The sequence below is a fragment of the Poecilia reticulata genome, linkage group LG10, assembly GCF_000633615.1.
Source record: "Poecilia reticulata strain Guanapo linkage group LG10, Guppy_female_1.0+MT, whole genome shotgun sequence".
NCBI lineage: Eukaryota > Metazoa > Chordata > Actinopteri > Cyprinodontiformes > Poeciliidae > Poecilia > Poecilia reticulata.
In genome coordinates, this window is record NC_024340.1 from 23,376,091 (window position 1) to 23,386,790 (window position 10,700).

General features: G+C 41.8%; 1 protein-coding gene across 1 annotated transcript; it reads right to left on the reverse strand.

Moving 5' to 3' along the window:
- Positions 1-309: 309 nt before the first annotated feature.
- rtn4rl2b (reticulon 4 receptor-like 2b) lies at positions 310-4,769 on the reverse strand. Its single transcript, XM_008420307.2, has 4 exons — positions 4,594-4,769; positions 3,069-3,295; positions 2,752-2,985; positions 310-2,263 (listed from the first exon to the last, which is right to left on the reverse strand). The coding sequence occupies exons 1-4, from the start codon at positions 4,640-4,642 to the stop codon at positions 1,391-1,393; spliced, it is 1,383 nt and encodes a 460-aa protein (XP_008418529.1). The 5' UTR covers positions 4,643-4,769; the 3' UTR covers positions 310-1,390.
- Positions 4,770-10,700: the final 5,931 nt, after the last annotated feature.

A 10,700-nucleotide genomic window follows, 5' to 3' on the forward strand; every position in this document is an offset into this window, starting at 1 on the left:
ATCATTCTTAGGTGGGAACCCTAAGTTGTTTTATTTGGTTAATTCATAGTATATTGATCAAATCAAACAATTCATTATTCCCAAATTGAATGCTAAGTAAGACATATTTCAGCAAATTCAGGCAAACAAATTAGTGACTTAATAAATATGAAAAATAATTATATATTGTGTTTGTAAATATGTGAATCTCTTTGACCTCATCTCATAAGGTTTATTTTAATTCCAGTGTCAGTTTCTTCTTATTTCTAATGTGGCAATGAAGGATACCGCTTTGACAAAAAATAAATAAATAAACTCGCTGAAACTTTATGAATTCAGTTGTTTTTTATTAAATAAAACACTTCAACAGCATCTTCCATTAAAAATACAAAATCCAGCAACATCACAGTATGATCAGTTTAGAAACGCACTGTCATCATTCAGATGAAACATGGAGGGTTGGTCACAAACACATTGCTTTCATTGACAACGCAGGATCAATCCACTGGAGTCACTTTTCTCCCACAGACACAGGAGACAGAAAGCTGCAACTCCATCATGGAATGAGCAGACACATCTGGTTGATTGTCATGATCTGTTTGACCATATTTTGCATATATGTTGGTGAAACCAGAGGAACCGGTGGACTGGTCAAATCCAAAGCAAATCGTGCATTTTCAAATTCTCCTTTTTGTGATAAACGTCCCGGTTAGAAACACAAAAACAAGTTTTAGAAACATAATCAAAACAGACTGAGAATTGCAGAAGTCCAGGAAACAACACGAAAGCAAAAAAGGCCAGAGTGACGGTTGGGTGAAACTGTACGAGCTAACATGTATTATTAGGCTTCCTTCCATTCAAAAATCAATGAACCTAATACAAACTGTTCTTACTAAAAGTACAAACTCTGTTAATCCTATGTACAATATGGAATAAGCTTATCTACAGTGATTCTGTGTTGTATTTACAGGTGCTTGTTTGCTGGTAAGCGTTTGAACCTTTTCATCACTTCCGTTACTTCTCAGGATCTGCATATTGTTCTAACATCTGGTGGAGCCAAACTGTCTGTGAATCCCCTGCTCTATGCAGCTACCATGACATAAACAGTGATTAGACAATCATTAGATCATGGAGCCTGCATTGTTTGGACTGGGATGTCACAAGTACCATCTGAAGACCCCACCAGATTACTTGCACTCACTTGTCGTTTTCTGCCTCAGCTAACCTGACCTCTGCTCTTCGCTGCGAAACAGCTCCCTGCTGCCTCGTCTATCTCCTGCATCACTGAATCATCCCCCACGAATGTGCAGGAGGAAACCGAAGGGAATCAAGATGCAATTTCTTCAGTGTGAACAAGAAAGAGCAGAAGGAAAACTTAGAGGAAAGAGAAGGTGTGAGAGGAGAAAACAGCTCAGCTTAACAGGAAACGGAGTAGGARTGTTACTATGAAGAAGGAGAGGAAGTGGAGATGGGATCGGGTGACGGTTGAAGAGGAGGATGAAGGGAAAGCTGCACTGTCGTAGCTGGGAGCACAGTCCAGCTCGATGCAGCGGATGGAGGAGTCTTCGTTTCCGTAGTTGGCCCAGTACTCTTCCTGATCCAGCTTGGGAAGAGCTGCCTCGTCTGCGGACAGTTCGTACTTGTAGGGTAAGATCTCAGTGGGCTTCTTGAGGGGATACTGAGGCTTTACGGGGGAGAAGGGTAAGGTCTTCACACCCTCTGAGCTCTTCTGGAACGAAACCTTTGATGAAGATGCAGGCTTGTGCTTGGAGAACCACCAGCGGGTCTTGGTGCTGAAGGAGGTGGTTGTGGTTCCGGCCATGGAGCCGGGGTCAGGCATGGGGCAGAGGGCGAAATCCATCTCACGCAGGAATCGGAGGTCCTGGCCACGACGCTGGGATGGGGAGGTGCACACGACTTCCGAGGAGGAGATGCGGGCTTTGCGGAACCACTCCCAGAGGGGACGGGACTCACAGCCGCAGGACCAGGGGTTGCTGTTGAGGCGCAGGAACTGGATGCCCTGGGTGTCCTTCATGGTCTGGCCTGGCAGCTCGGCCAGAGAGTTGTTGAAAAGGTAAAGGATCGTCAGGCGACCCAGATCGCGGAAAGCCCGACGGTTCACCTGCCGGATGCGGTTGTCATGGAGAAGGAGGCGGTCCAGGTTGACCAGGCCTCTGAACACATTCTCGGAGAGGGCACGGATTCGGTTCCCGTGCAGGAAAAGATGGGTCAGGTTGACCAGATCTGAGAAGAGGTCGTCCTGCAGAGAGTGGAGTTGATTTTCCTGCAGAAAAACCCAAATATGAGAGAATTTAGTGAAAAAGAGGAAACTGATGCTGTTTCAGTTTGCTTTAGTCATCAGCTGCAGTGTTTAAATGTGGGATGTGCTGCTGAATTTTCACTCATTTTATTGATGATTTGTTTGTTTTTTGTACCTAACATGCTCTTATATTTGTGTTTTTGTCCTCTGACCTTACTAAAACTAAATAGATTGTGTGATTAAATGAGGCTAGACCACTGGTGTACATGCGCTGCCTTTGGTTTTCTGAGTTTGTATTTGAATGTGTTGCTTAGACTAAATCTTCCACCAGTGTGGAACACGTCACTCTGTGTGTGTGAGGGGGTGTGTGCAGCTTGGACGCAGATTGTTGCGTCAGTAAACTAATTCTGCAACATGACTGTCTCCTGTTGGACGCATAATAAATCATGAACATCTCAAAAATGTTTTTACCTCTCTCTCTCTGTTTGTGTGTGTGTCCATGCTGCATTTACCTGCAGGTAGAGAAACTGGAGGCTGTACAGCTTGTGGAAGATATCATGGGGGAGAGTGGCCAGCTTGCAGCGATGCATGTGCAGGCTCTGCAACTTCTCCAGCCCCCTGAATGCTCCACCTTCCAGGTGCCGCAGCAAAGGGTTGTCGCCCAGGTCCAGCTCCTCCAGGATCCTGAGGTTGCTGAAAGCTCCGGCCTCAATCCATGTAATGTTGTTTCCGTACAGCCAAAGCACCTGCATGGGACATTTAATGGGAAATGTGTTAAAAAAGGAATTATTTAGTAACAGGAAGTATTTCACACAAGTGGGGAGCTCACCTGTGTCTCGAAGCCAAAGGAATCTGCGCGAAGCTCTGTGATGCGGTTGTTCTGCAGGAAGACTCGTTGGGAGTCGTAGGGTACTCCAGCTGGAACCATGGTAAGGTTCTGGGACTGGCAGCTGACCGTCATGGGCGTAGGGTAACACACGCACAGCCTGGGGCATGCGGAAACCCCGCCCGGCTTCACCACCACCAGCCACAGAATCAACCAAAGGGTCAGTCCACCTGAAGGTACAAGGGAGCAGAAAGTTTTTACTCTGCTGGAGAACATCATGATTTACAGGAAGAAGATTTTACAGAAACTAAGACTGAGGAAGGGATGCTGGTGTTGTTATGGTTTGGAAACCTGCGCATTGTCTGTTTATGAATGAGCTTTCTGTCTATCAAACCTGTTGTTGCGATTCCATGTGACAGCGCTGTTCCTTCACCCATGTCATTTTGATACTCCCCATATATAATTCAGACAAAAATCATTCACCTATTCATTTCCAGATGATCACTTTACACAGGTATCAGTGACTCGGTTGCATAACTCTGGCCTTACGCAAGTTTAATTGTCAAACTTGGCATCAATCTATAACCCAGACATTCTTAAATATTGGAACATGTTATTTGCAGCATTAAATTGACACAGATTTCTAGATCTCACGTCATTTTAATCAAATGGTTGTTTCCGCTGGGAGAGGTGCCAGGGGAGAGAGCACGTACAAGCTACAACCAGTACCCAGAGCGGGGTCAGTTTCAGTTTTAATTAATGATTCAGAAGCCATTTGGCAGCGCTCAGATGACACCCCACAGAAGAAGTAAATGCGGGAAAAGTACAGGCATTAAATACTAATAAGGTTCCATTCATCAGTTCTGCGCAAGATTTTCCACCATCTAACCTTCTGACCTTTTAACAAGTTTGGTTACGTGCAGAATCTGCAGATGACGTGGAGAAAAGTACAGCATCTTTTTTAAAGTTTGAAGGTACCACAAAGTTGTTTGCACAAATCATGGATACAGGAGCATCACTAAGTTTTAGGGGTAGCCTGATGGACCGAACTAAGATACAGAAGTAAATTTTAGTTGCTAAATTCACTAGTTTCATACTAAGACTCTCTGTATGCAAAAAAAGGCAAAATTTAAACTTTACAAAAGAACCAAACTCAGGTTTGCTCACTTAAAATTATTTTAACTATATTATTTTCCCCTGAACATACAAAAGTGGCAACCTTATTTGCTATCAGAACTTAAAAATGCAAATCGACACATTTATAAACTAAATAAGTTGTGTTAAGCTTTTATTTAGACTAATGATATTTCAAAAGTTTGAAAATAAACCAAAGTTTCTGTGCGTAAAAGCGCAAAACGTTCATTCGCCCACAAAAAAAGAGAGAAATATATATAAAGTGAGAAACATCTAAATATCTACTTTAAACCCATAAAACTTTCCAGCAAACACATAAGACAACTCAAATCACAAGAACAGATTACAAAGTTAACATCCTCCTCCTGCAGGATCGAGATGCTGCGCAACTTACTCTTGAAGTTGTGAGCGCTGGAGCTCCTCACGATCCTACGGGTCTCCATCTCGAACCAAAGCCGAAAGCGAGTTAGCCTGCGCGGCGTGGAAGTGCCTGCTTGCTGCTATCTCTGCTGCGGTTCAGCTCTGGTGACCGAGTCACTGCGGCTTCTGGCAGTGACGTTCTGGATTCCCGGGAAGCTTTTTATACCCGCGGCCGGCGCGTCGCCCACGGCCGTGGGCAGCCAAGGATCCTCTCTACGTCAGCCAGGAGGTAGGGTTAGGAGCCGCCGGAGGAAGCGCCTGGAAAGGCAGTGGAAAGCAAAGACTTGGCGCTATCCAATTATTGACAACCGTCTGCTAAAGGGGAGATTAATTCTTTATTACTTATACATATGGGGATGATTATAGGAAACAAAATTCCCTAACTTCCTAAATGCATACGTTTTATTAATTTCGAAAAAAAWTTTATATTATATATATATATAGGCAAAAGATGCCGGCTTTGCTTGATACAGTCACATTTTTTTCCCTTTAAGACAAAGCACAGTGTGGGAGGATTGGTTGACTTCTGCTGGAAGCTGGAGGTGGGACGGAGGCAGTTTTGGCACAAAACAAGCTCTCTGCCTCCTGGAGGAAAGCCAAAGAATTTACTGTAAAACTACGACTAATTAAAAGTGCTGTGATTTCACCTGTGGCACATCATGCTCACCACAAAGGGTGGAAAAAGGGGAGGTTGGTCAACTCATTTGGCATTAAAACCAAAATCTTATTACTCTACTTCAGCGTAGGCTGGTTTGGAAAGAAGCCGAGAGCCGCCTACATCTCACAACAACAGATGAACATGAAAGGAAAACCCAGCGGTGGCGCAAAAATGACCAAACCCAACATATGGACGAGCTACATTATGTGTGTGGCTGAGGGGTGACATAATACTGACAAATCTTTGTGGTACAGTACATACTGCACATCAAGTTAATCATCAAAACAAAGTGTCCATTTTAACGGCCTATTTTTCAAAGTAGCACTTGGCAAGAAGTGGATCTATATGTTTTGCTTAATGTCAGGTTCCTTTTCATGACTGACAGGCTTAAATATGTACAAACATACCCGTGAATATTTGGATGAAGATTTGCCTCAAGAACACACTTTTTGAAGCAAACAAAAGGCATCAGCTATATTTGTGGGTGAATTTTAAAACATGGTCTAAACAGGATTGATTAATTAACTTAAACATGTTGATTGATTTATTATTTATTTTTCATGGATCAGAATTTTCACAATTGCCTATAAATTTCGGATGGAATTGACGTTTGGGCAGGTCATTCAGGAAGGTAATCATGAGCCTTTCAAAATTAGTTTTTATGTATTTTTTGGATACTTTTCCTATTGGAATACCCAAAACTGTCTAATTTACAACTATCTGCCTCCTCAAATGAAAGGAAACTTGTTATGATGCTATACAGCAACCCAAGAAAATCTGAATCTCAAGCCGATTCTGAGGTAAGAAATGCTGGAAAACCAGTTTAACTGTTGACAACAAAGCGTTTTGACGTGGACCAAGAACGGTCTGGCCAAAAATGAAGTCAGCAAAGTCAGAAAGTGATAGCTTCTTGTCTTCGTTTTGTATATTTTGTTCTACATTTTTAAATATTTTCCCCTCTGGCTAACTGTTGACTGAGAGAACCTTGCACAAGATTCCCAATGATGACTGTAGGTTTTATGAAAATAAAGAACTTTGAATCTTGAACTTTTAGCTTTTGAACTTGTTTCCACCTTAACTATATTCAAAACTTAAAATCAGGTTTGTACTTGGAAAGAAACCAGTTTAAATCAGATGTATTTTAACAAGGCCTATCACTATAACAAATTTTATTGGACAATAAATCGTCCCAAAAGTTATCTCAATAAACAATATTGTTGTTTTGAGACCATTTTCAAGTAATACAATAGCAATAATGTCATTCTCAAAGATCAATAAACTTTACATTTTAATGAAAAAAAAACAACATTAGGAGAACGCCAGGCTGACTCTCACCATCTCCAGCTGATTTGGCTGTTGTGTAACGAACTGGAGGCGAAGATGCGGCGCAGTCAGGCCGTGGGACGGAGGTATTGTGCATATGAAATAAAGTGTGCCAGGGCAAAGAGGGTGGGCTGGATTTCGCTCACGTGTGAGTCCTCGACCTGGCAGCCGATAGGACTGCCAGGACCTCCGTGATGCACATCATCTGCTCCCAACTCACCAGAGCCTGCTCCACGGAAGGTCATCTGCAACTCCAAGCTGGGCTCGCAGTGCAGGGAGTAATTAACTGCGCGCCTGGAATCGGACCGCTTGTTGGCTGCGGTGTTGTGAGAGGGGGAGGTGGACAGCTCACCAAGCAGCCGGCCTCCGCAGGGGGCTGTGGAGCTGAGAAGGTCGCCCGTGTGTGTGTGTGTCTGTGTCTGTGTGTATTTATGCACAAATAATTTATTCAGTGGCCCTGGAGTAACAAGGGTAGGCAACTGGCTCTCCATCTTCAAAAATGCGTGTGTGAATACACGAGGTTCTTGAAGCCCAAACTTGTTTATCAAGAATCCAGAAGGTGATTTTAAAAGCATTCCTCTGACTGGTCCTTCATTCTGGTGTGGTACCACCACACCTTGCATTGTCAGTGTGTGCAAAGAGAAGTGAATAAATATATGCATCGCCCTGCAGATCCCAGATCCTCTCCCATGCATCCTCTCACTTGCCTCCTGTGACAAAGTGAATCACAGGCACTCTGGCATTTGAACTGGTGTAAACACAGCATGCTCATGGACTCTGTCCCTGATCCTAAATTAACATGTAGCTGACTGTCCACCGCCCATCAGCCCACAAACACACATGGACACACCCAAACACAGAAAAAAACACGTGTGTTTCGTGTGGACTGAACTTGCTTCTGCCCACTGGGTCCGAGGTCAAGCAGAAAGTTCAAGAAGTATGTAATCAAAGATTCGTCAGTGGGGAGTTTATATACAAACACACAGCAAAGATGCAATTTTCCAAATAATTCTCACAAATTGTAGCTTTTGTTGGCAGAGAGAAGCTGGTACAAATGTATGAATCATGAGGAATGTGGGTGCAGCACAGCAAAGGTCTGAGAAGACTTTGTTAATGAGACAATGAATCATTTGATATTTAGTGTCAGAGGAGAAGCCGATATGTGTAAAGTTCATATTTGCAACTGATTTAAATATACGCCCAATTTGATCCTTGATGGCCTCAGAACTAGATTTTGGTAACACAAAAGTGAAAAGTTATTCATCTGAACGTGTTGAATAGGTTAAGAAACCTTACCCTAAACGTGAAACACCCATCGATGCAGCGTGACAAATGAGATTATTGATTACTGAACGTGATCTGCAATAATATGTCGCAATAATAAGAAAGATTTGGTCTTCATCACGTTTTGATCTCAAAAGTGACATAATATCATCATTTATGCAACAAAATCAAAGTCAAAGGAAAAAGTTTGTGAATATACCTTCAAGCCCCTAAAAATAGTGAAATGTTATGATCTAAACTGGCTGTGCTTTCCATTTGCCATTACGTTCCATTTGTTACAAGCAGAATTGACAGTTTACATGTAGGGTTCCTTAAATTAGCCCAAATAGTTAAAATACATCAATAAAACTAGATACTAATCATGGGTCAAGCATGAATAATTAACAATGCAGCATTATAAAAGCATCCCATTGCAAGTTATTGCTATTAACTCAAACAGGAAAGAGGAAGTCTCAACACAGATGTTTTCTGTCTCTCACCTTTGCTACTTTGATTCAGTTTGTTGAGGTTTACAGACCTTTGTTTCTGCGCCGCCCTGCTTTGCTTTAGGATCAGGCCTTTGAAAAGTTTTAGCCTTTCTACGTCATTCTGCTTCATTTGCTGCTGCTGATGCTGCTAACCTCTGTCCAGGATCCCATTTCAGCCTAACTGCAGATCAGATGGTCTCATTTTTGACTGTAGACCTTGTGGATATAAAGATGAGTTTCTATAGTCAACTCAGTGACTGCAAGATTCCAACTTCCTGTGGCTCTGAAACAAACCCAGATCATCAACCTGCCACCACTGTACGTGACCATAGCTATGAGGTGTTTGTAAAATTTTCTATCAGGAAGGAATACGTCAATATTTCAAATAAACAAAGACGATCATAATTATCAAAGGTTATGTTTCTCTTTTCTGAAGAAAACACATCCAGTATTGACAGAAATGTTGCCTTTTTTCACTTCTACACAACTCTTTTGTACATTTTAAACATAAATCTTATTGCAACATATTTTCCTCTAATGTTTTATGTGCAGGTTCAGCTGTTTCAGCAGCTCAGAGTCACAGGCTACAGCTCCAGGCAGGTCATTTTATTTCTATTGTTTTCATAAAAATGCTTTCATTTTGCATATTTAAACATGATTTGGCAATGGCTTGTTGAATTTGAAGTATTTGGTTGCCATGATCTGCGAAAAAAGAAATGTAGTTGCTGTGGTCCATCAAATGTAGAGTTGATGTTATATCAGCTTTTATTCATTTCTCCTACTCTGTAACTCACTTCCCTCCACCTCCTCAGCCTCTTCCTGAGCCTCTCCATCGTTTTCTTACTAATTGTTCACCAGTTCAAACCAACAGGCTCTGCCAAGGATTTTTTTCAAATAAGTCACCCACTACTTCAGTATGTGTCACTGAAACGAACATGTGAATCTGATACGGATCCAGTCGAAAATTATAACAGAGCAGAAAAAAAGCAGCAGCTGTTTGAGCCATCTGATGATGGATGTCTGTCACCAGAACCTTCCTATCAGACTTGAGCAAGAGATTATTAATCAGGGCTTTATTCAGATTAAATTAAGTTCCACTTTTTTTTTTTCCTCAGAACATCTTTTATTTTAAAATGTCGATTGTGAAATAAGAAAGAAAGCTGTTGTCCAAACTCAGCGTTCGCTTTGGGGACTGTTTGGTTCAAATGATTCTTCCAACCCAAGCTTTGGGGAAATGTTGAGATATTTGTGATTTTTCGATCACGTTCCACTGCAGAGCTGTTTGTGTTCAGATATTTTTAAGCTTTTTTAAAAGATACACAGGAAAAAAATCATCCTAAGGACAGAAAGTGTGCATCCATCCAACCATTAATGCTTAAATCTGGTTCTTTAATCTGGTTAATATCTCCAGCAGACGTTAGGATTCATCCTGCACTGGCCGCCTTATCCAAACATTCATGTTTGCAAACTTTAAGATCTGGCAATAATTTATCATGGGTAATAATCTTAAAATGCATTTTCTTTGGATGTTTGGATAGAGCTGGATTAACCCTCCCCCCCCCAAAAAAACACATTTATATTGGGAGAGCATGCAAACACCACACAGAAAAGCCTCATGCCCTGCAGGGCTTTGAACCCACAACCTTCTTGGAATGCTTCATCTGCATGGATTAATTATCAGGAGAAGATAAACAGATTAAAAGAGGTTGGCCATGTCATGGTTAGTGGTTCAGTGAAAGAAAAACGAGCAAACATGAAGACATGAGCAGAGTAAAAAGAAACTGGTGATGTTACAAAGATTGTAAATAAGAGGAAACAGAGGAGAAATAAAGGAGGATTTACTGCCATCTGAAGTGGAGCGTTTAGCAGCTTTCAGATTGATTACTGAGTGAAAAACATGTTAGCGCTTTGAGATTTGTTGATATAAATGCCGGTGCGTTTTTATATTTACCTTAGATGTTACAGTTCAGAGGTGAGGATCATTATGTTCTCTGGTTCTGCTGCTGCTAGTCAGACATTTACTCAATTTCACACATGATTTATCTTCCTATTAGCCGCCAGGCGCAGATGGAAACAAACGCATGAATGATGACAATACGAAGCTGTAACATTTGTGACTTTTTGCCTGCTGCACCGATTAAAGGGAACAGACAGTCTGAGTGAGTCTTTAAAATCTGCCATGAAGATGCGGCGCAGCAACAAGTCACCTCATTAACAGATTGGGCCATTTTTAACCTTCCTCTCCTGCTGCCTTCATTCTCGACTTGGACGTGCTTTTATGCAAGTATTTATTTTTAAATGAGCGAGAGAGTCTGAAGCTGAAATCACCGATGACGCAAAAGAAACATG